The 26,534-nt window shown below is 35.6% G+C and overlaps 1 protein-coding gene across 1 annotated transcript; it reads left to right on the top strand.

Annotated features, from left to right (window-relative positions):
- Positions 1 to 1,518: 1,518 nt before the first annotated feature.
- Positions 1,519 to 25,451, top strand: LOC137405218 (intermembrane lipid transfer protein VPS13D-like). Its single transcript, XM_068091447.1, has 28 exons — positions 1,519 to 1,690; positions 1,794 to 1,906; positions 2,010 to 2,087; positions 2,172 to 2,264; positions 3,438 to 3,554; positions 4,833 to 5,051; positions 5,810 to 5,970; positions 6,701 to 6,866; positions 7,856 to 7,951; positions 8,707 to 8,844; positions 9,853 to 9,940; positions 11,166 to 11,300; positions 12,799 to 12,990; positions 14,113 to 14,198; positions 14,310 to 14,448; positions 14,804 to 14,895; positions 16,581 to 16,800; positions 17,278 to 17,407; positions 17,963 to 18,094; positions 18,267 to 18,497; positions 19,265 to 19,365; positions 19,527 to 19,692; positions 19,959 to 20,155; positions 21,012 to 21,203; positions 22,823 to 22,965; positions 23,078 to 23,246; positions 23,697 to 23,893; positions 25,380 to 25,451. Exons 1-28 carry the CDS (start codon positions 1,519 to 1,521, stop codon positions 25,449 to 25,451), a joined length of 4,035 nt encoding a protein of 1,344 aa, XP_067947548.1.
- Positions 25,452 to 26,534: the final 1,083 nt, after the last annotated feature.

Consider the following 26,534-nt stretch of genomic DNA (forward strand, 5'->3'; position numbering starts at 1 on the left):
CTATTCCGGCGCTAAGGTCTCTTTCTGAAGTTTTGTTTTATTCGTAAGATTTAAACGAATGGTCTAGTTTTATAACTATAAGTGCTGCAAAAATCTTGCACTATAATTGAAGAGATTTAAGTAAAAATAGTTGCCGAAATAGAAACTGATTGCGTTATCATTGAAATAATGACCAACTGACTTTAAAACACTGCGTAGCATGACCCTCAAGTTAACAACAAAAGTGAAACACATCTTCACATGAACTTTACTTTCTACTGCTATTATGCAACGATAATAATTTGGCAGAGCTTTCAAATTGGCAGCTGCTTATTTAACATCAATCAACACACATAACGTTGCATAACTTGTTTATTATCTGCCTTGAAATGATAAAAACATAGGCCTTTAGTTTTATTAAATCCAATGAACGGCGTCATGATGTTATGATAGGTTTTAGTGTTAGTCAATTAAAATAAATAAATGTAGCATTCACACCCCATACCAAGGTTTTTGTAACCTTACATCTCAAGTCCTGTACATTCTTATACAGAATGGGTATGTCGAGTGCCTTCTAGTAAATTGTGCATGGCATGTGCTTGCTGAGTTATCATGTTTTAGGGGGGGGTTTTAGGCATAGCTAGTTTTGTAACTGTCAAAATAATGAAGTTTCGTTCACGCTCTGTAGACAAATACTAATATTTTAAGAATCTTTTTCATCTCTTCATTCTCCTAACAAAGAAATATAAAAACAGCATTAGTCTACCTGTAGCATAATTAGACTCAGTCTGTATAGCAATACATTTTTAATGTTTGATGAATTTTCTTGGAAAGTAGTTTACCAATCATTGCATTAAACATGAATGCTACATCATAATAGTGACATAAAAATTATGTAGCCACGGAGTTTGAAGTCTTGTGTGTCAAATGTGCAATTGCATGAACAGCTTCATTGAGTTTCGATTTTTGGTGGGTTGATCAAACTTTGATTAACTTTTAATAGTCTGTCTGCTGTTACCAGAATAAATAAAGAAAAAAGAAATTAAATTTTTCTAGTGTTGTAAATTTAGTTACAAGTACATTACTGCATTTGTATTAAGTTCTATATTGCCCTATTTTAGTTTTTTTGTAGTACAGTCATTGTTTTAGGTTTTTTTCTGTTATGCATCACGATAACTGTTTATATCTTTGTATTGTGAGCATTAACCAGACCTGATAGCTTTTATTGATCTTTTACCCAATTTTTCTTGAACCACAGTTTTTTTTATCCAGATAAATTATTTCATCTAGCAATTTGACTACTTTTTGATGCCATGTAACATAATTTTGCACCCTCTTCAGGAGTTGGATGTCAGGTTTTAAAAAAATAATATAAATCAAAATCTAGTTTCAGCCAGACCCAGTTTTACAAACATTAACTGTAATCACATTTGTCTGCATGCTGTATCACTTTTTTTATTAACAGGAACATGGAGATGTACAACATGTAGATGAAAATTTGCTATTTAGTTTTTAATTGGACTGACCCCAGTTTGCAAGATGCTAGAAAAACTGGGAGCATGGATGTTGAAGCTATATTTGGGCGACTATTTAGAACTGAACACTGACCAGCTATCAGTTGGAATATTGAGTGGGCAAGTGGAACTAGAGGACATACCGATTAAACACGATGCATTTGAAAACTTTGATTTGCCAATTCGCGTTCGGTCCGGTGAGTTTCTGAGCCACCTTTTTAATCAAACTTGCTTGTCAGATTTGCTCTGATTTAAATGGATTTGTTTTAAAATTAATATTTGTACTATTGCTGCATTCAGGTAGGGTTGGGAAGATCAGCCTTTCTATCCCTGTGGCTGAAATGAAATCTCAGCCTTGGGTCATAAACATCAGTGATGTGCACGTTATTGTGGAGCCTAATACAAATACAAAGGTAATCTCTAGGTTAAAGGCATCTTGTTACATGTATAACAAACTATGTCTGACTTGTGTGGCTGCTAACTGACTTCTAATACGGAATGTTTGATTGATTGTAGTATGATGAAAAAGCACACAAGAAAAGAGCTCAATTGAATAAAACTCGTATGTTAGAGGAGCTTGAAAACAACTGGAAGGTTAGGTTTACTTTCCTTCATTACATTTCATCCAATTTTATTTTGAACTACTAATCGTTTGACTCGAGGCTTGGGTTTTTTTAGCTAGAGCGTCAGCCAGAGGCCCCGACTTCCTACTATGGTTCTTGGTGGAATTATGGTTCAGGAATTGCCAGCAATATCATGGAGAATTTGCAGGTTAGTTTCTTTTGAATTTGTCCAAGTGCTTAGTTCTACGGTGTGGTCAACTCTTTTTCAATGAAACCCGATCGGATGTTTCTTTTTGAGGTAATCTGATTGGATGTTTTCTATGGGAATTTTACAAGAACCAGACTTTGTAAGTTGTCAGTATCGTGTTTATGTAAAGGGCTGCTAGATCAAGTGAAAATTTAGCTGGTAATCCTTGATACCGCCTTGCAGTTTTTGTTGCTACAATAAAGAAAATTTTTATATTTTTATTTTATTTTAAAAATTTATTTTTAAATATCAATGTTGTTGCTATCGTAAAAACGAACTTGCACAAAGTTTTAGTAGAGTTTATCAGAAAGTTTCAACATTTTTCTATCATTTGTGATTGTTTTTAATGTTTGAAGTGCTCTGACTGCCATGATGTTTCAAGATTACAATCGATTAAACTTGATCGTGGTTAGAAGCACTCAGAGGCACAATACGTTTCAAATTGATATTACTATTTGTTCAGCTGCCTGTCTCGCGTTATTGATATCAGATATTGCGTTCAAGTTGCGACGTCATGCGTCTCTATTATGTCGATATTTTTGGCGAATTGCAGCTATAGACGCCATAATCGCACTTCCGCTTAAATCTGAGGGTTGCAAGAAAGGACCTCGTTCAAACTATTATATCTATGGACTTGGTAGGTTTACAAAGACAAAAAATTCATTAAATTGAAACTTGATGTCTTAGCCTTATATTGATATTATTTTCAGTTGCATCACTTCAATCGTGTAAGTTCACCTTTAAATGATAATTTGCTCTAGTGTTCTGTAGGTTAGGTATGTCGCATGTGTTTGAACAAGTTCATTCGTGAGCGTCAGATGATAAAATTAGGTGAAGAAACAATGGGCATATGCGGATGATGCCAGCCTTATAAGGTCATATTCTCTCACAATTAGCTTATTTGTGCCCTAGATAGTAAGTTTTTTTGCAATACTGTTTTGTATTCATTTTCATACAATCACTAACAGGTGGTTGAAGGTAATCTCATTGTTTGCTCATTTTAGTATTATTGGCGCAAATTTCTGGCTAAAATCTAAACATTTTATTTAGACATTCAATACGTCTGGTTGTCATAAACACCCTGGCAAGAGTCTTTATCTTCATGAATATTGAGAGAGTGTTCACTTGTTCTAGCTGAATCTGTCAGACCTACACCTGAGGTATGAGAGTGGTAAGGAAGGCCCCGTTTCTAACTACTCATTTGGTCTCATCATCAAGAAGTTAGTAGCACAAAGCACAGACTCTAACTGGGTTCGTAATCTAACGTGATTACTTGCTAAAAACACTTCGGACTATCTGTTCAATATACGTCAACTATCATTTTTAGTTTGGTTAGAGTTGTGTAAGAGTTCCGACCATAACATGACATTTAAAACTTGAATTAAGCATTGTTTAGAGTTCTAAAGAATACTAAAGTACATGCCTTATATTGAAATTTTGTTTGGGTAAATTGAGGTCTACTTTGTTTAATTCAGCTTTGCATTGTTTCATTTTGTGCTTTTGCTAGACACCATTGAAGGGTTAGTAAATGATCACTAAACTTAAAGCTCACTGGTATCTTGAGGCTAGTTGATTGATCAAGTTATTCAAACATTTTTTCTGTGATGTTTCTTTAATGTTTGGAAATAAGAGTTGAGTTCAGTCATTACATTATGTCAGTTAGAGTCTGCTTGAGTCTAACTCATTTCAATAATTAAAATACTAAAGTGAACTTAAGACGAAATGTTAGCTGAAAACTTTTGGAGTCATCTCCTCAAAACTGTATTCAGAGTTACAGTCATACCTAGGCTTTTAAATATTTATTATTATCTCAACCAAATTGGATTTTGACTAGAAAGTTCGAGATTTGTATGCTTCAAACTTCAACCAAAGAAGCTGATGCTAGCCTTCAATACCCTTCTGTACTTTAATTTTTTATGTTACAATCGGTTGAAATAGAAGACAAGAAATTTTTCTTCTCTGTATTTTATCTCACAGAATCTTTACTAGGATATGTTACGGTACTTTTCTATTAGAATATTTTTAGATCCGTAACCTTAGCGTAGACTCGCCTTTGCGACTTTAATGTTTATGTTAACATTGGTAAAAATACGACATACGGAGTATTCATGTTTTTCTTTCATGACCTTAAATAGGATATTGTTTATTAAAAGAAAGCTAGTTTAGTAGTAAGTTTTTATGAGACAATCACTGTATTTTATACCTGCTATATTTTATATTACCTGCTCTCTAATTACATATTTATGCAGTTAATGGTGCCATAAGGTAAAAAATTGCTCAAAGATGTAGTTTTTTAGACTCGGAGCGGATTTAAATTGTTTACATTAATTATAATGTGAAAAACATTTTTGGATTTTGAACAAATTGTTTTAAACAGCTTTCTGGAATAGATAATGGTTGACAATCAAGGTTTGATTATACTTCATGCATGTAAACCTTTGCCATGTTGTTCTACCTAAGATTAAACAGCATATAGCAAGAATGTAGGTGGATGGTTGGTAAATAAAACTTTCATGTTCATATTTACAGGTACCCCAGTATGTGAGTGGTTCCAAGAATCCAATAGTGCATAAGCAGATTGAATTGGTCGGTCTGTCACTCTACTGGGATTACAACACGGAATGTTTGTCTACAGCTGCCAGTCTAAAGAAGCGTTCTCTCAAACTAACACATGACTGCCTGCTAGCTCCTGTCAGTGGCAAAGCTTTGGTGCAAAGAAACACGACTGCTCAACCTCTGAGGTCTCAGGTAGAGTGTCACTGTCAGACTCAACTATGTTAATTAAGTGATTGGGATTTAAAAATTGAAATTTGCATATTGAATGTGAAAAACTGTGAAACTGAAACAGCTAGAAAGTCAGAACTTTTGTTTTCATTCGACTCACATGAAACATTTGCTGTAAAATAGGATTTCTGATGTGATACTAAAATATACGTTGTAATGTAATAGTCAACTATTAGTTTTAATGTGATGCTAAAATAAGAGTTATGTTGTGACACCAGAATATAAGCGTTGATGTGACATCATAACAAGAAAGCATATTTTGACAAATTCAATATAATCTTGTGTGTACATCATTGCACATATTTGCGGCTAACATAGAGAGAAGTTAGATCAGCCACTCCCAGCCAGTAACTACTTAATAATCTAGCCGAGGTCGTTGTGGTCTGAGTGAGAACAAATGTATGTATCTTTCTATCTGTGTTTAACTGACTTATAAGCATACTTCTTATTTGATGGAGTTGTGCTTCCTCTTTAGGCAACTGTTTGTACCTTTTGAATTGTTTGGTTATATATGCATAATACTACTTACTGATATCTGCTGATAAGTTTAAACAGAACATCAGATCTCTTAAAATCTACTTTATGTGCGTAGATAAGCTGCTGTCTATTTTACTATGTCATAATCATTAATATTTCTACATGTTCACCTTGATGAGCGTGTATATAGCTTGCCACTTCCCGTGACTAGTTCTACATCTAACTGGTATGTTACAACTTTGCAGAACCAGCCAAGACTGAAGCTGGAGCTGCAATTTGATAACTTCATGCTTTCTTTGAATGACAAGCAGTATGGTGGGATAGCCTCACTCCTCAGGGAGCTCGACTACTATGAAAAGCGGAAGCTGTACCGGCGTACCCGTCCTTATGAACCTGTCTGTAAAAAGTGAGTATTATTCTTGTTAAATGTTGGGCTTTGTAAATAATGCTATCTATACTGTACATGGTCATGCAAAATATATCAGGAAAATGTTTAAATTGTACATATAACTTGTACACATCTCTAAAATGTACTACATACCCATGTGTATGTGTATAACATGAATTTAACCTGTTTTTTAAAGAAATTCTTGCTATACTGATTTATTATCATGCTGAAAGTAGTGTAAATTATTATGTACCATAACATGGGAAAGTATCTTTAGTTCATGAAAAAGAATTAGTCATCTGTTTGTATACTTGCATATAAACAGTAGTAACTCATGCCGCAAGGTTACAACTACCTGTGACAACTAACAACAGGTGGGCCAAAAGAAGGCCTTTTCCGTTACTGATTGTATAGAGGTGTACTATCTCATTGCTTAAATGCAGGTTTTTGATGTTTAAATGCTTGTTATTTTATTAATCAAAAGAATATTAGGTACTTCTCATTGGCTAAAATTAATTGTTTTATTTATATCCATGCACCAAACTGTCCAGCTGTCTGCTAATGTTCATAGAAAAAAGAAGTGCTACATTTGCCTTTACCAAGTATTCTCTAAAATATGGTGTTGTGATATAACCTTTGTGTATATATAATACCTTTACAATATATATTGATTATTGTGTCACTTTGTGTTCATTCCAGCTTGCTTTGTCCTAAAATTGTTATGAATCGGTTTTATTATGTTTGATAGCTGCAAGGCTTGGTGGCGTCATGCGATTGAGAGTGAACTCTTGGTCATAAGAGACAAGAATGAGAGGACTAGTAAAGAGTATCTGTTGAAGAGAGCGAGGAACTGTGTCAGCTATGTTTATCTCTATTATGAGCACCTGGCAGAAAAGCTCACTGGCCAACAGAGTGTAAGTGAAGGCTTCCGGTTGCTCGATGCGCCCATTCCAGTAGCTTTTATAACTAGCTTTAAAAAATTGTTTGTGTCCCTCATTTCCACCGTTTTTAAATTCTTAAAAATGGTTCGTTGAAAAGTTGTAGATTGGAATCTTGCCAATAATCTTGAAGTTCTTTTCACTTTACTGGGTCAAGTTAAAAGCAGTTGTCTTCTTTGTGGGCTGCTTCACTCCTCACCAGCCATTCTTAAAATTTCTTGCTTAAACTATATTTTAATTTTTTTTAAATATTATTCTAAAAAATAAACAATTTTATATGCGATACATAGAATTATATTTCTGTAGATTATAAGAATTGTATTATACTGTTATTTGTTTCTAGAATGTCGTTAAAATGTTTTTATTCTTAGATGCAAGTATTTCAAATTGTCATCTCTGTCTTCTGGAGAGAGAACATAGCATATTGATGAACTGTTCTTTCTTCAAGGCTTAGTTATGTTTATATTTATTGCGAAGGATTTGCACAAGGAAATGTTTCCTTGTTAGATTTAGCTAAATTAATTCAGTGCTTGCAAATTAGCCTTGAAAATTTACTGAGAAATTTGCTTTTGGTTCAATGGCTTTTTATTTTGTTAATAAAAATATTATTTTCACTGGTGAGATTTTTATTTTAACCATCTGTTCTTTCCTACACAACGAATATCCTTAGCTAAAAATCTCCATGGCCAGTCTATTTACACGAGCTGACGATTCCAGATGTTTACCCGAATGTTACTAGCCCATTCTGCTAAGTCAAATCTCAATCTTCTGGTTGTGAAGCTCCTATTGAGCCATCATATTTCCATATTCTATTATATTATTGGTATAATATATTATATATAGTATGTTAATATTATATATAATTATAATATATTATTTATAATTATATACAATCTATTATATATAATTATAAATATATTATAATTATATATAATTTGTAATTGCCTTTTATATTTTTTTTCTAGAAATTAAAAGAAAAAATAGAAGCTGACATGGATTTTGAAACATTGAAGACTCTCAGAATGCTGGCTGTAGCCAAGATAAAGGATGCAGGCAAATGGGTAATCCGACCATATTAGCTCTATATGGAATTGTTTTCTCTTTCATAAATTCATAGGTAGTTTACTTTTTCACTTCAAATAACTGTATAAGTAGTTATATAATGCTGTATTATAAATTCTATCATTAAGCATGTTGATATTGTGCTATATGCAACCTAAATGCAATAAACAGTCATGACTTGAGGTAGGATTAGGTTTATCATGCATTTATTACCTCTGTGTGAGTGCGAGCACTGCATGCCCGGGCACCCTTACAAATCTAAATGGTAATAAAAGGAGTGTATGATTGTTGTATCAAAGTATATGAGAGCTAACATAAGCCAAAGTGTACAATTAGTGCTTGAATATATCAGACAAAGTTTTTTTATTTACTGACACACTCATCAGCGTAATAGACCAGAAATTGTCATAGGCCTCATGTTCCAAACAGTCATGTACATCTAGAAAGAGAAGTAGAGTCACGGCTAGGCCAGTTATAAGCTTTATTTACCTCGACAATTGTTTATCTTCACTTTGATAAGGCCTGCATTCTAGGCTGTATTCTACTGAAAATAACTATATTGCTGGCTTTAAATAAGAAACATGGCTGTGAAAAAACTAAAGTTTGCTTTGTTCTTTGGTGGTGGAATAATCATTCATTATTTTACTAGTTCCATACTTACTAGGGACATGTTTATCAACGTATGCCTTATTTTAGTAATCTGTGTGGTACGTGATTTCTCTAGCTGTTTCTTTATCTGGTGTATCGCACACAGGAAATGGTGCCTGCACAGCCAAACCCGGGCTATCTAAGCAGCTGGGTTACTTGGTATACAAGCAAACCTTCAGATACTCTGCACACTTCTGATGGATCTAAGTCTCTCCCTGATGTAGAGTCACTGTCTAAAGCAACAGTATGTCTGCTTTAGTATTCACTGCCTTGTCAACACCTAGTACGAATGCTACTTGCAATATAGCAAGTGACTTAGTCATTAAATTAATTTACTGGATGAAGTAAGTAAATTACAGTCAATGTATTACAGTAAGTTACTGTATACAGTGACTTAGTATGCAGTAATTCATACTGTATACTAATATTGAACAGATGGTATTTTAAAATATTTTACCCTTTATTATCTGAAATATTAAACGAATGATAATTTCCCTTCTCTCTTTTATAGTGGCCCTCACTGTTTTCTAATTCACCTTCCCTTTATCACGGTTTTCGGGCGCGTTATTAGGAGCTAAAACAACACAAAAAATTATAACACTGAAAAAAATACTTGAACAAACTGCGTATGTCTTACTCCACAAACAGTCTGAGTTGAACGCACCCAGTTAAGACGCTTACTAAATGACCGAGTGCATTTGGTTTCACTCAGCGGTCCCTGGCTCTACTCCGATAGTTCAAGATCCAATAATTCAATCGAATATATGCATTTTGACTCACCTTTTAGTTGAGCTCCAAATTGTTTGAAGAAGAAGTCCTAGCACCTACATGTAGGTACCACTGTATGCTGATTTGAAGTTTAATACAAATTGAATGAAGGGTAGACACGGTTTTATTTATAATCAAGTTATAACCCTTCTGCTGCATTCCCTCTCTAAGGGGCATTGTTTTACCCTCAAAAGCAAGTGAGCACAAAGTCTTCTTTAGTTTTCCTTCTTCTATTTGCACATATGAGGAATTCGAGAAGAAGCATGTAGATAAATACGACCTCAGACTATTATTTAAATAAGCAGGGATTTTAATAGCGTTTACCTGCTCTTGGATGACTTCAAATGAGAGGCTTGATGACTTACTCTGTTTGCTAAAGCACTTTGTGTTTGTTACTTCACTGCGTATTTATATACAACTAAATATAACATGCAAAAGTAGAGTAGACAGGCTATGCATTAGTAAAAGTCTTATATACTTTTAGCCTAGTTCTTCTATGACTTCATTGAGCAGTAGTGACGCAAGATCCAGTCATGCCCTCAGACTAACGAGCAAGGAGCGAGCAACCCTTGGTAAAGCCATTCTTTCTTTTTACTGTGAACTTTTTTGTTAATTAAAATGCCTTGCAATTTAGACTAGTGGTAATGTACTGGGTGACTATCAAATAGAGACACGCTACTCATGTGACACACCTTGAAATCTTGTAAGTGACTATAAAATGGAGACACGCTACTCATGTGACACACTTTGAAGTCTTATGAGTGACTATCAAATGGAGACACTCTACTCATGTGACACACCTTGAAGTCTTATAAGTGACTATCAAATGGAGACACGCTACTCATCTGACATGCCTTGAAGTCTTATAAGTGACTATCAAATGAAGACACACTACTTAGGTGACACACCTTGAAGTCTTATAAGTGACTATCACATAGAGACACGCTACTCATGTGACACACCTTGAAGTCTTATAAGACTTGATGACTTGTGAATTGATAACTTGACTCTAATCAACTTTTAATGAATATCTAACAAATTAAACTGATCAGGTTTCCAGATTTTAAGAGCAAATGCATGATGTTATTTTGTGTTACTATTTTATGGGCATTGTGAGTGTTCCAGATCGCGTGACAAAAGAGTGCTATTATAAAAAGTGAATGCCCAATGGCTCCGAGTGTGTCATTTTTGCAAAATTTTTATAGTATATCATATTTCCCTTTTGATAACTGTTCCCTCTGTAACCAACTAACTTCTATGCAGACCATGAAGCTCATGGTACAGTTTTTATCTAATAAGTGTGTTTTTGTCAAAAGTATGTTAGCATCAAGAGTAAGTAATGTTTTACTATGCTTTTATTATAATTGATGAAGTAACAATTGTCATTCTGTAGGATTATAGGAAATTATCAGAATCTGACGCTTTACAAACAATATATATAAACTTCTATAATATAAAGTATTATAAAATAAAAAAAATACTTCTATATAAATAAAATATATAAAATACTTCTATATAAATAAACAATATAAACTTCTCCCTTTATACCCAATCTCTCTCTCTTTCTCTCACTTATTCTCTCACTCTCTCTCGAACCCTGTAACACCCTTTTCCATACCCTGACAAACAGCCAACTACAATTACTGAACCTAATGTAACAAGCGATAATTCTGTCTATTTAGTATGCTTGCCATTTAGAGAGTGTGTGATCCTGTTGATTCTCTATCTCTCTAGGCTTATACATTAATAACCACATTTCTAGTTTGTCAGAATTAATAGCTGATACTGTTTTGCTAGAGGAGGAATTGAATGATTGGGTTGGAAAAAGTGAACCAGCAGAAACTCGCTCAACCCTTAACAGAGACAGTGTGTTCCTACATCTGACATTTGTCCTTCACCATGCCAAGTTCTTGCTTAGAAACAGTGCTACAGGTAAGAACTTGGGTTGCAGGTGAGTATCATGCATTGTAGGCGAATAATAATAATATACTGCAGGTACGTGTCATAGATTGTAGGCGAATGGCAGGTAAGTGTCATGGATTGTAGGTGAATGGCATGTACTAGTTGCTAGTTAACATCAAAAGGAGTCATTTTTACTTGTGACAAAATAGTGTCACCTATTTAAACTTATCGTAAAACATATTTGAATGCCACCTTTATTGATAATAGATGCCACTATACATGAAGGGTTGAAAAATACAGCGCCACCCTTTAATTGAATGCCACCTCTAATAGGTTCACCATCGCTTCACCATTAAAAGGGTAAAATTTACCTTCCAAAAATTCTGACCAGCTAATCGAAAAATAAAACGCTACTCTCTATTTGAATGTCACCTCTAATAGAACGCCACCACAGGGGAAGGGTTGCAAGATACAGCGCCATGGCGTTCAAATAAAGGTTTTAGGGTAAGTGAATGTCATTAACTGGAGAGATGTGTCAGGTAGGACAGCTGAGTGACACATTCGCTGTATTTAAATTTTAAAAACTAGAAGTGAGTTTGCGTATTGTTAGGATGTGTGTCACATACTGCAGTTGATTGGTCACCCATGAGACAAACCCTCACACTAATAATTACCCAATTAATTAGTTAATAATTGTCTGCATGCAAATGTCCCAGGCTGTCAATTCAATACAGCTCTCAATATCTTGTCACCTGTGTTTCTAGTCATGTACACCTCATGAAAATGGAATACTCGGCAATAGAAGCTTTTATAAATATTTTTCCTAAACTACCAAAACTCAACATCTATAACCTTACACTAGTTTATCCTTATCAACACAATTAACCTTTATGAACTCTCATGGTAACTGTACTGCTTTGTAAAAGCAGATTGTGGTTATAATAAATTGTAAATTATTGTAAAGGTGTAATGCTTGATAAATAACTGACCATTTCTTCTCACCCCCAGTATCCTAGCGTTGAAAAATTTTTAAAATTAACTTATCCGATTGCAAACATATTGCATCAACACTGTAATGCAATCAGGCAGGAGAACATGATTAGACAGGCTGCTGAGAATTTGGCTCCACCGTTCCCTTTCTCTCAATATCTTGTCATTTTTGTTCCTATTTTTTAAACTAGCATAAACAGATATATTGTCGTTTACACTCATCATCACTCTTTTTTCTTTCTCACGGGTGACATTAAAAAGCTTTCGTCTTAAGACTTAACTCAAATCACTCTATGCGAGCATGACATCAAATCACTCTAGGCGAGCATGACATCAAATCACTCTATGCATGACATCAACGGAGAAGGCACAAACCTCAATACATGTTAAAGTTTTTATAACATTGTAGAGTTGTCAAGTTCTTGGGGTTGGCATCATCTCAACATTTTGTTGCAATTTTAGGTTTATACTGCAAGCTGCTCTTAGCTATGTGGTTATCAGTACCTTTCACTCTGTAGTATCATCTTCTTACACACAGGTGGAGACAAGTCACAAGGCTTAGTACAACTGGAATGCCATGACATCTGCAGTGCTGCTGTAATCCGACCCCGAAGCAAGTCAGCCAAGTTCTCGTTGAAACTAGGGGGACTGTATGTCAAAGACTTGTATAATACTGATACTCAGTTTCCCCTGCTAATCTCTCCTAGACTGTCTGTAAGTTCAGTGAGTGGTACCCTGCTCTACTAGTACTAGACTGTCAGTCAGTTCAGTGAGTGGTACCCTGCTCGACTAGTACTAGACCGTCAGTAAGTTCAGTGAGTGGTACCCTGATCTACCTTTACCAGACTGTCAGTACATTCAGTGAGTGTTACCCTGCTCTACTAGTACCAGACTGTCAGTACATTCAGTGAGTGGTACCCTGCTCTACTAGTACTAGACTGTCAGTACATTCAGTGAGTGTTACCTCTACTCTACTAGTACTAGACTGTCTGTAAGTTCAGTGAATGGTACCCTGCTCTACTAGTACCAGACTGTCAGTAAGTACAGTGAGTGGTACCCTGCTCTACTAGTACTAGACTGTCAGTACATTCAGTGAGTGTTACCCTGCTCTACTAGTACTAGACTGTCTGTAAGTACAGTAAGTGGTACCCTACTCTACTAGTACTAGACTGTCAGTAAGTTCGGTGAGTGGTACTCTGCTCTGCTAGCCAATCGAAAATTGAAACAAAGAAAATTATGGTTTTACCTAAAAGTAGAATTTGACCATCGCAGGAAAAATTGCTCCAGGGTCTTGGTTAATGGCTAGAGAAGAGGTTTTGGTGGATGTTATTGCCAGTGTAGTCATTTATGTGAGACAAGGTATTCATTACTTGGTGAAACAGAGTTTCCGACTATGTTTTCAAGACTTGATTGTTGTCTATTCATCAATATGTTGTAGGGAAAATGAGCATTTCTTGTCAACCATTTTATTATACCGTTTATTTGCTTTTCTTCAACTAGTTTCAGTCATTTTCAGGACTTTTTTAAAGAGTCTAGAGTCTTGCTTATTTAGACTTATTTTACCTGTTGTACTTGTGATCTGTTCTGATTTGGCACTTGGCTGTCATTGACAACTATGGCGACATAATAGTATGCAATTATGTCAACCAATCTATTGCATTGACCTTGAAAAAATTATTTTCATATTCAATTACCAATAGTTACATGTCGCCTACACTTAGAGTGTTTGTTGTATATCCTTTTGTGGTTATCACAAAGTGGTTTTTGGTAAATGTTGATTATATTTCATGACTATTACAGCAAGATTCTGTGTCGAAGGTCTCTGGTGCCCTCAAGACGAATCCCCATAGAGTAGGTGCGCTTTCTTCCCAGAAACTCACTGAGCAGTCAGAACTGTTCTACTTCGAAATAGAAAAGAACCCAAGTCACAGTGAAAAGGTATGGTAATTAGTAGTTGTCTGCTCTCTAACAGTCTAAGACACTTCCTACTACTTGTTATCTACATGTTTGTCATTATTTAAACTAGTCATGTTTCTTTTAATGTTGTAGGATATCAAAGTGCATATGAGAACTCAGCCTTTAGATGTGATCTATAATGAGGGTGTTGTCGGACAGGTTCGGCAATTTTTCTCTCCCCATAAGGGATTGCAGTCTATGAGTAAGGAGATGTCTGAGGCACATCTAGCAGGTCTGTCGTCTGTCATCTGTCGTCTTTACTAGTTTACATAGACTACATGCATGCTCATAACGTTTAATCGACTCCTCAGTCTCACTTTAATAACAGTGGTTTCATCGCTCACAAACTTTATTATGCATTTCCATAATTAGATTTGGTCATATACTTTACCATATGATAGACAATGTTATTATATTCTAGGTATATATAATATGTATATAATATATATGATCTATATATATTACCTATATTATATAATATTTATAATATATATATTACCTAAATTATATTTGTATATATAGATAGATATATATAATATATTCGATGTATGTATACATGTATATCGGTGTTACAATCAACGCTGTAGAGCGAGCGAGAAAGAGATATGAACAGCTAAAAAACAAAACTAAAATAGACATACAAGACACCTGGGAGAACTTGCTCAACACATCAACTGTGGTGAGTATTTGTTTTACATCTTGGACACGCCCTTCTTGTTCACAACTACTTCAGTGTTGCTAATCTGATAGTTAACCCTTTCACAGCCATCCATATACAAATTTAGCTTTCGGCCTAATGCCAGCCATTTTACTGAAAATTGTTGTTCTCCCTGCATGATATGTATACTATTTTTTAATTTCATGCATTATCTAGAACGTTTTTGTTACATATTTTATGTTGCGAACATGTTAACAAACAGAGCTAGGCAAAAAATTTAATGTATCCATATTATTTCCATCGCTAAAGCTCTGTGAAGCTACGATCGCTACGGAGCCATTACAATCCTCTACAATGTTTCTTACTCTTACAAACTAAATTACTTTCGCCACCCATCAGAATCAGTGCTGTCACTTTAATTATCTGAGTATTTAATAATTCTGAATCTGAAATGGCTATAATGGCGTCAAAAGCTATTATTTTTCTAACATGGGAGGTACTTGCGGAAGCCATATTACAACAAAAAAGCTTAATCGTCAGAAAAAATGTTTCACTTCTGACTTGGAATTTCCTGGTCAAACATTATAATTTGCTTCGCGAATATAGGCTGATTTTTTAGAAAAACATTCGGACATCACTGTCAACGCCATAAAAATGTTAAAGATCATTGGTTATGTTGTCATAAATCAATAATATTCAGTTACTACACAGCCACTTTAAATTTTGCAAAAAATATGTTCGCGGAAGTAAATCATAGATTTTGCCTAAACTCGTGTAGAGCAGTGAAAGGGTGAAATGGCGTATTGACACACTTGTTGTCATGTCACCTGATTTATTCATTGTCAACTGATTTATCTGCTGTCACCTGATTTATTCACTGTCACCTGATTTATTCACTGTCACCTGATTTATCTGCTGTCACCTGATTTATCCACTGTCACCTGATTTATTCACTGTCACCTGATTTATCCACTGTCACCTGATTTATCCACTGTCACCTGATTTATCTGCTGTCACCTGATTTATCTGCTGTCACCTGATTTATCCACTGCCACCATATTTATCTGCTGTCACCTGATTTATCCACAGTCACCTGATTTATCCACTGTCACCTGATTTATCTGCTGTCACCTGATTTATCTGCTGTCACCAGATTTATTCACTGTCACCTGATTTATCCACTGTCACCTGATTTATCTGCTGTCACCTGATTTATCTGCTGTCACCTGATTTATCCGCTGTCACCTGATTTATCCACTGTCACCTGATTTATCCACTGTCACCTGATTTATCCACTGTCTCCTGATTTATCCACTGTCACCTGATTTATCCACAGTCACCTGATTTATCCACTGTCACCTGATTTATCCACTCTCACCTGATTTATCCACTGTCTCCTGATTTATCCACAGTCACCTGATTTATCCACAGTCACCTGATTTATCCACTGTCACCTGATTTATCCACAGTCACCTGATTTATCCACTGTCACCTGATTTATCCACAGTCACCTGATTTATCTGCTGTCACCTGTTGATTTCCTATCATCTTACTCATCAACTTAACTTACTGACTAGTTGGCTAGTATTTTACCTTTTACTTGTATTTAAGATTACGATGGCTACCTCAAGTTTAAGGTCACATGCATATGAGGCATCATAATCTCAAGGTGTCAGTATGGCACAAAGTTGATTCGTATCTTGTAGAAACTCTCGAAAAGGGTTGGGGTGAGGCTTGACATATCCGCTCCGCAGTTTATAGTGCCCAAAGATTTGCTCGACGGTGACACGAATATGATGGTGTTTGACCTTGGTAAACTTAAAGTCACCAATTTAGATAGCCAGGATGAGGATGACCAGCCAACATTCAGCCTTGATCCAGGAGGTCAAGAAGCTCAAGAAGATGATCTGGATATAATGGATGATGGTAGGCGTTACGATTCGGCTGGTCTACTAGCAAACTGTTTACTGTTCTGTCATTTGTTCTCATCATAAAGGGAATGTTGATTATAGCTGAGGCATCTTGTATGTGTTGAACCATTTTGTTCTAATCATCTACACGTACATTCATAATTAGTAGCCTAGTTTGTTTAGCAAATGTTGATCTGTGGTTGATCTGTGGTCTCGTAACAGAATTGAAATTTTTTTTCAAAGTATTCTGCTATAGCTTCACCAATCTAACATTATAAATTTGGTCTAACTGAACTTTATACCAAAAGCACTTTTAAGTTCCTTGTTAGAGTCTTTGTTGGGTTCTAGTGAACATGAATCAAACCCTAAGCATTGGCACACTTGACCCAAACTCAAGTTTCTATTAGATTATTTTTGTGAACTGTCACTCTGTTGTGGTCAAAGGCTGCCATAGTATACCTTATAGTAAAAATGTGATCTAATTCTAATGCAGATGATTTTGTGACTCCACCTTCTACTCCTCCTGAACCCTCAGAGAGTGTATCTGAGAAAGGTCTGCTGTCAAGCGCCTCTAAAGAGGAGAACATGAGTGGTGATGAAATATACTCTCATATGTATGACAGGTGAGGGAAGTTCTTAATATGCTCTGATAGGTATGACAGGTGAGGCAGCTTCTTGATGTACTCTCATAGGTATGGCAGGTGGGGGAGGTTCTTGATTTACGCCCATAGCCATGACAGGGGAGGCAGGTTCTTGATATACTCTCATAGGTATGGCAGGTGAGGGAGCTTTTTGATATAATCTCTTAGGTATGACATATAAAAGATGTTCAAGGCAAGATCATTCATGAATCTTCATTGTTGATTACAACTATTTGTAACCATTAGTCACAAGGAATTCAGTTTTAATGCATTTTTTGTGGTATAACATGGTTTAGAGCTAGTTCTCAATGCCAGTTCTAGATAGGCATGAAAAAAGTGCCTGCTTAATGTTGTTTTGCTGATTTGTTGACCTTACTGAAATATTTCGCTGTATTCTTTATGGTCTTAGTCAAATTCGTATTCAACTTTGATCAAAATTGTGAGAAAGTTTTAAAAACTTGCTGCTAGTAGGAATGGCTGTACGCCATATTATATGAGATGATCTACTCTCTTTGCATTAATGATGATGGTTTACAGATACCGTGTGCTGCTAGCTGACATCCAGGTGCTGGTTGTGAGCCGCAAAGATAACTGGAGGCTGTCGACTCAGAGAGGCCTTAGTCATTTTCATATCATCGACAAGCTTAGCGTCAACTTTCGGTTTGAAAGGTAAAGTTTCACACCCATTCTTTAGTTGAGAATTTGGCCGAAGTTATTATTCAATAGTTGAACTTTGTATAAAAACAAAACTCCTGCAATTTTTAATGTTTTGAGTGTAAATCAGTGACTACCAAGTTGAAAGAGAAGCTACCAAACTGTTCTTATCTGATCACCTTTTCAGGCGGCTCTTGCTGACTGCTGACCCAGAGTGGCCTGCCATAAGGGTATCAGCAGTGATGGATCGCCTATCTATCCACATCTCACCCCTTAAACTTATGCAACTCCAACGATGTATAGAGAAACTCACAGCTCAAAGTGATGACATACCTCATTCAACTTCTCAGTCGTCATCGGCAGAGTCCCTTTTAACTTCTTCAACTGGTCAAGCAAGACTTGCACATTCACAGAGCAGGTACAGTTCTTATAAACTACCATCTATTCTTTCAGTCTGAAGATTTGGCTTACTCTGCTGTAAATCTGTGTAAAAATAGTGCAATATTCCTGGCCCACCATACCATTTGTATGAAAAATGCTGAATTGTTTTGCCGACTTCAGTGACATTTGAATTTAAGAGTAGAGAGAAACCACGAGCTATCAGCCAATCCAAAAGCTCATAGTTGCTAGTCCTGTTTGCTAACTACATATAATCATAACTATAGTAATTGCGATTGTTATAATATAACACATGATTTGCATGAGGTGATGCATGATTGGTATGAAATAGCACATGATTTGCATGAAATGTTACATGATTTGCGTTAGATCACACATGATTGACATATGCAGTGGCACACGATTGATATGAAATCACAATGCATGTAGTCACCTCTATCATTCTTTTATGATAAAACATTGAGCATAGGCGTTTGCAATAGTTTTCAGTATGATGCAATGCATTGGCTATATGCACAGCGTGTTCGATTAGAATAGTGAGAACCATTAGGTTAGGGCAGCTCAGTTTTCTATTGTTTAACCATTTGAGATCTTCCCATGCTCGCTGAGGATTTCATGTCAGCTTCTTTAAATAGTCCAGAATTCTTTTTGTTTTTAAGTGTTCTACTTATTGCGACTAACATTTATTTTTAGCTAGAATCTCTGTACACATTTTCCTGACTGTGAGCTCCAATATTTTGCACTTGCGTCACATATCCTATGTATATATTTTACATCTCACTACAGGTCATTCGCTCCCCTCGAGACACGCTCAGTCTTGGATAACTCCAAAGTTGTGAAATGCAACCTGGATATTAATCAGATGTCTTTGGATATACATAACAAAGGTATGCCAGGTAACGACAACTCAAGGTAGCTGTAGGAAAACATATCCTATAGTTGCCTAGAGTTGCCTTCTCACCACATGTAATACACAAAAGATAGGGTATTTATAATGGAAAAAGTAGTTGTCTCATCATGCTTCTAACACAAATGTTGTCTTTTATAGAAAGATGCTTAGTAGAGCTGCAAGTTGCAGGCGTACAGACAGAGTTTACTAAGCTGCCATCAGAAACAGATTTATCATTGACAGTTCACAGTTTTATCGTGGCTGATGCCATCCAGTCATATGGCAGCGACTTTGAGTTGCTCGTGGCGTCACACAAGAATGTGAGGTAAAGTGCAAACATTTTAGTTTCTGCGGTATTGATGAGTTTGCTTTGTTTAACAGCATGGTTTGTGTCAACCTACATTAAAAGTGAACAGTACTTGTCACACTTCACATTGACATTTGATTGCAGGTGATGCCATGGTTATGTCTGTTCTTGGGAGTTTACATATCCTCAGTTTGGGTAAATGGTAATAAAATTAACTGATATTAGCTAGTTATAAGGGTGGCTAACAGTATGCTGATGCTATTTGTTTCTTGTCCCTTTACCAGATTAGACAGTCAGAGCGGCAGCATGTGCAGCTCCATGCTAACCTCTCCAACTTCTCCCAGGTCCCCACCTAGTCCTCGGTCACCGAGCTCTCCCGAGCCAGAACATGTACATTCTTCAGCCCGCAGGCAGACGAGCTACACAAGCTTTCAGAATGCAGTCCTCTCTGGTATCCAGAATCTTCTACCTGTGGCCTCTGGTCAGTGATGAGCATTGAGAGTTATTTCTACATGAATAGATTAAACTGACCCTTTTCTATAGATTATTTTTATACAAAGTTCTGACTAAAACCTGCTTGATTTCGAAACATTGCGCTTGCATAGTGTGCACTGTAGTACAATGGATATCATGACCCTTAGCATCTGGTCATGGAAAAATCGTTTTTGGTATATACATTATACATGTTGTATACACCGTACATATATGTATATACCAGATATATCTACAAATCCGGTATGTCTAGAGCTGTACTAGGCACTGCATCCAGTACAGTATGAATTACACAGAAATAAATACAGTACACAGAATTAAACACACACCTTCATTTTAAAGTTAGAGTGGTAGATGTTGTATATGTTGATTAAAAGTAACTTTTTTGTGCAAAAACCTTTTTTATTACCCATGCAACGCGGGAATTCACCTCGTATTATATATATGACATTTACACTGTATAATATGCAATCAAATTAGGGTTAATTTAGTCTGGAACTAACTGTGCTTGTTTGTATATCAAGGAGGGAGCACCAAAAATTACATAGAAGTGACCAAAAACTAATTCAAAGCTTTAAGGAAAATTTCTGTAAGCAGTGAAGCATCTCTATACAGACCGTGTCGATGAAAGCGCTTTGATATTTATGTGCTGTATAGGTTAATTTTGATATGCTGTGGACACTCATATATGCTGTGGACACTCATATATGCTGTGGACACTCCTCCACTGGTTGCTATTTAATTTATCCTTTAGTATTGCTCATGTTTGGTTGTGCTGTAGACACTATAACTATTGCAAATATCGGGATACTCCACTCTTCAAGGTCACTTGCATTTTGTTGCAGCCACTCCAATCGCTGAGCATTCTACGGGACTGAAAGCTCACTCAGTGTCTTCAGCTGACAATCAAGCCGCTTCTTCTCTGTTTCTTGGAGAACCACTCATCAAGGTCAACTACATCTGTAAAAGTTCTGGAACCAACGAGGGCTCTTCTCGGAGCTCATTGGATGTTGTCTTCAACAGCCTTGATCTTGTTGGTAGGCTCTGTTACTTGTACCTTCCAGTGATTTGAGCTGTCATGTGAGCACAGGCCTTGGCAAATCTTTCAATATTCAATCTGTTATTTAAGACATTGAGGCCTGGACCACAGATAGTTTGAGAATATGTTTGTCCACCTGATTCTACACCCGAGTAAACTTGGGATTCGTAGTTTAGTTTTGTTTCTATGACCGTCCAGCCTATGGAGCTTTACAAAGCTTTGGCGGCATTTTACTATTAGTTCATAAGGCATCACTAAAATACTGACAACCTTCTGACCTACCGATAAATCAAGCATGGCTGCCGACATAAAACTAGTTAGTTTTGTACTTTTGGTTTATGTAACACTAAGAAACTTTGGTCGCTTTGCAAGGTACACATTTTCACTGTAATTCCAAAGTTTCAAGTTGATTAGACTTTTAGTTCTTGAGATATTGCTGAAATATAGATGGCACTTCTAACTAACCAATAAATTGCTGCTCTCGGAAAATAAGTTTCTAATGACATAGTGGCTGAAATTCTTTATAATCAATATGAAAGTTAGACAAAGCAAGTAACCTTCTCCTCAGCAACAAGATCTTTACACTAAAAGTACGGTATACGTTTTTCTATTCATAAAAAATACACACACTCTATCCGGCTAGGTTTACATCAACAATTATGTTTCTTCAGTTACTGCTAAAACATCACAATTTTGAAAAAATGTGAAAAAAAACTATTTGCTATATTTGATTTTTTTTCATTGAGTTTTACAAGTTTGGTACTTCAATATGATCTATCCTGAGTACATTGAGGAGTTGTGTTATCCTGAGTACATTCAGAGTCGATCGAAAGCTGTTAATACTATCTAGGATCAGTGGACCTGCTTGTGTATATGAGGTTAGGCTTCAACGTGTTAATGTTGTATGAATGATTATTTTCTAGGAACTTTGTAGTCATTATTATAGATTTACTAGGTTAATGCCCGGCATTGTACGAGTAATAAAAACGATTTTGCACAAAAAGTGATTTTTATTTAACATATACAACATTTACAATTCTAACTTTTGAACTTCATATATTGAGAAAAGTGTTTTGTGCAGTTCTCAAATATATTTAGAGAAAAATAAAACAATTGTAGAGGTGTTTAAACATGAAATAATTAGCAGGTAATGTCTTTATAAAGTCTGCTCTACTACAATGATTACAATGAAAAATGAATTGATACTCATACAATTAATACGAACTGAGAAAAAAAGTCATTAATATGTTGAATTAATAATACCGATGAGTACATAGAATTGTGTGTATAAAAAAGGTTACTGTTGCAGGAGAAGCTATCCATAAAAATTTTAAATACAGCTGTACTAGTACAAACGTAAAAACCTGATATCGGAAACGTCTGAAGCTATATCTGCATTGCATATCCACTTTTTGGCTTAGCTGTTACACTGTTATGTTGTTCTAGATATATTATACTGGTATATTATTGTAGAGCATGTTATACCGCTTTATTTTTTATGGTGTGTTATACTATTATGTTGTTATAGCGTAGGTACATTTTTCCTCTCATTGTCTTGGCACAACTTATTTGGTTTCATCGGATTTGACGAGATTGCTAATTTGCTTATTCTTTCAGCCAATCAGGAGACAATTGTAGAGTTGCTGGCATTTTTTAATGAAGTGATGCCTCAAGGTAGTCTAGCAGTGATGAGTAAAGGAGGGTCGAATGTTTCTGAAACTGAAGACGCCCAACCATCACTTTCCAGCACTGATAACAAGGTATATAATCGTGTGGAAAAGTATAGATGTAGCCCTTATTTGATTATATTACAATATCATGTCTGACATGATCTCGTTTTCGGGTAGCTTGAGGTTTTCGCTATATACTCAGGCAGGAGAAGAAATGGTAGTGCAAGCGGAATTCAGAAAACTGAATGTTCTTCTGCATCGTCCTGATGTACCCCAGTCAGGGTCAAGGTCAGAGCTAGCCAGGTCTGAAACCTCCGTCATTAAAGTGGCCATCATTAACATGACTGGAGCACGAATAGAAGCTGCTCTCAGTAAGTTGTGTTTTCATTCTTCACAAAATAGTTATGGTACTGGGAAAAGTTTACTGCTAGCAGAGCAAGTGTAGGATGGAGTTTTGTCTGATGAGGTTTAAATGTTTGGTTAACTTACTTGATGTGGTTTAAATACTTGAACATCACATGGTGGTTGTTGAATTACTAAAAAACTGATTTGTCAAAGCTTGGCTGACCAATCAGCATATTTGGTAGAGGTTAGATGGCCAACCAGTTTGTTAGATGATATATGAATGACCAATCACCTTATCTAATGAAATTTAACTTTATTACAAAATATAACTTACATTTTATAAACTATTTTATGCTTACTAGATAGTTCTGACATATACAGGTAATCTGTTCTCTTATAGTCTCAAGGTCTTAAGAGTAAGGAAGGTATGATATATGTATTGGTCTCCACAGCAGAGGAATGTTTGTTTGATACAGGCAATGGCACTCTGTATACAGTAGAGGCTGAATTAGGTGGACTGCAGATAGCAGACCTTTCTCCAGGCTCTCTCCACACACATGTCTTCGCTTTTGGCAACATGAACTCTGATCAGATATCTCTTATGGATCAGACGATTCCAGCACACATGTATCAGGTAAAGGAAGGTCGCTATATCCCAGCACACATGTATCAGGTAAAGGAAGGTTACTATATACCAGCACACATGTATCAGGTAGAGGAAGGTTGCTATATTCCAGCACACATGTATCAGGTAAAGGAAGGTTACTATATTCCAGCACACATGTATCAGGTAGAGGAAGGTTGCTATATTCCAGCACACATGTATCAGGTAAAGGAAGGTTGCTATATTCCAGCACACATGTATCAGGTAAAGGAAGGTTGCTATATTCCAGCACACATGTATCAGGTAAAGGAAGGTTGCTATATTCCAGCACACATGTATCAGGTAAAGGAAGGTTGCTATATTCCAGCACACATGTATCAGGTAAAGGAAGGTTACTATATTCCAGCACACAAGTATCATGTAAAGGAAGGTTACTATATTCCAGCACACATGTATCAGGTAAAGGAAGGTTGCTATATTTCGGCACACATGTATCAGGTAAAGGAAGGTTGCTATATTCCAGCACACATGTATCATGTAAAGGAAGGTTGCTATATTCCAGCACACACGTATCAGGTAAAGGAAGGTTGCTATATCCCTATCTCTCATCTAAGAGAACAACTTTACAGAACTGCATCTAAAAGGAAAACCTTTCTATTTAGGATTTTTAGGTTCCATGCTCTAAAGTGTGATATTATTAGTGGGAAAGACAACTTGCTATGCAAGTCTATTTTACATATAAGGGAGACAACTCTGCATCAAAGTACAGTCAATCCTTGTTAAAATGAACTAATAGGGGTGGTGGATGGGATGGTTTAGCCAATTGTCTGGTTGAACCGATATGCCTTTAAATAGGTCTATATACGTATATATACAAGAAAAATCAATTTGATAAGGCCTATTTGCATTGCACTATTTGCTTTGCACTATACTATGCTGCATATAATTTAAAATATTTAGCCTGTGAGAAAAAAGTACAGTTCAATCACAGGAAAGCAAAGCAAATATTTGTTTCTCTATGTAAAGGTGTCATAAAAACATAGTTACAAATGGAAGTCTAATTTATGTCTAAACACAGGAATATTCACTCAAAATGCAGATCACTAGCTGGTTAATTTGGGGTTGTAATATTTGGCAAAAATGGAACGGAAACATCCGCAAAATCTCTAGGTTGCAGAAATTTCTAAAAATAGCAACAAAGGTTAGACAGCTTTTATAATGACAATTTAGTTGTGCAAATTTCCGCTCATGCAAAGTAAGTATTACAACTGGTTTGTTTAGTGATATTAACCAAGACACGGTTTCAAACTAATTCGAACTTATGTTTTTGGTTTTCAAACATTTATAATTTATATCCCGTAAATTATATTTCACCACCATGAAAGTCGAATGGCACACAAACAATAAGATTGAAAATGTATTGTGAGTAATTTATTTCATATAGATGGCTCGAATAGATAAGTGTGTCTTACATTTAATAATTTTGTAAATTTTGTTTTAAAATAATTATAGACTGATTATCAATTGTTTGAACGTAACTGCACTTTGATTGCAGCTGCTATGCCCTAATTTGGCCATCTTATCTGATATCTGGAGTAATGGGGATGGACTTTTGAGGGAATACTAATGGGACTAATGGACTTTTTAGGGAAGGCTGTATATATATATATATATATATATATATATATATATATATATATATATATATATATATATACATGTATATATATAAATATATATATATACATGTATATATATACATGTATATATATATACATGTATATATATATACATGTATATATATATGTATATATATATACATGTATATATATATACATGTACATATATATACATGTATATATATATACATGTATATATATATACATGTATATATATACATGTATATATATATGTATATATATATGTATATATATATGTATATATATATATATACATGTATATCTACATCTATAAATGCATGTATACCGTACTTTTCGGACTATTAGCCGCTACTTTTTTCTGATGATTTGAGCCATGCGGCTTATATAAAGGTGTGGCTTTTTCTTTCACCGCTAGGGCGCATTAACCAGAATCTCCGGTTAGTGCGCCTCTAGCGGTGAAAGAAATTACGAAACAGTGCCTAACGGCACTGTTTCGCATTAAAGTTCTGTTTAATACCAAACAGTGCCGTTAGGCACTGTTCCGTTTAAACAGCAAAGTTGCTGCAGCGTTAAAAAGCACCGTCCTGAGTTCTGCGGCCTATACAAAGGTGCGGCCTATGTACTGTTTTATTATCACTTTTTGGAAAATAAAGCAGATGCGGCTTATATAGGGGTGCGGTTTATAGTCTGAAAAGTATGGTATATACATGTATATATACATGTATATAAATGCATGTAACCAGAAGAGCCACTCCTAAAATTAATATATGGTATACATTATCACGTAGAGATGGGAGGGGAATGGAATGAGCAAAACTCATTGGAATGACTAAGTAATGTTGTGGTATAAACATTAAATACCAACTACCTTTTTTATTGCTTCCAAGGTTTATTAAGTACATAGTAATCATTTTTTGCGGAAATTTTTTTTCTTTTGACGAACACATTTATCTTTCCATATTAGATTGTGCCCTCACCTTCTGAGATTTGCCATCTTTCTTTCTCAGACCTGCATTGGGGATTTGACTGCTCTAGAAGAAAAAAAAGCA

Source organism: Watersipora subatra, chromosome 9, assembly GCF_963576615.1.
Source record: "Watersipora subatra chromosome 9, tzWatSuba1.1, whole genome shotgun sequence".
NCBI lineage: Eukaryota > Metazoa > Bryozoa > Gymnolaemata > Cheilostomatida > Watersiporidae > Watersipora > Watersipora subatra.

Excerpts from the sequence above, each read along its gene's own strand:
- LOC137405218 (XM_068091447.1), top strand. The coding sequence starts at position 1,519 with ATGCTAGAAAAACTGGGAGCATGGATGTTGAAGCTATATTTGGGCGAC. Across the intron at positions 3,555-4,832 it reads AAAGCACAGACTCTAACTGG|GTACCCCAGTATGTGAGTGG; the intron begins GTTCGTAATCTA and ends TCATATTTACAG. Across the intron at positions 5,971-6,700 it reads TATGAACCTGTCTGTAAAAA|CTGCAAGGCTTGGTGGCGTC; the intron begins GTGAGTATTATT and ends TATGTTTGATAG.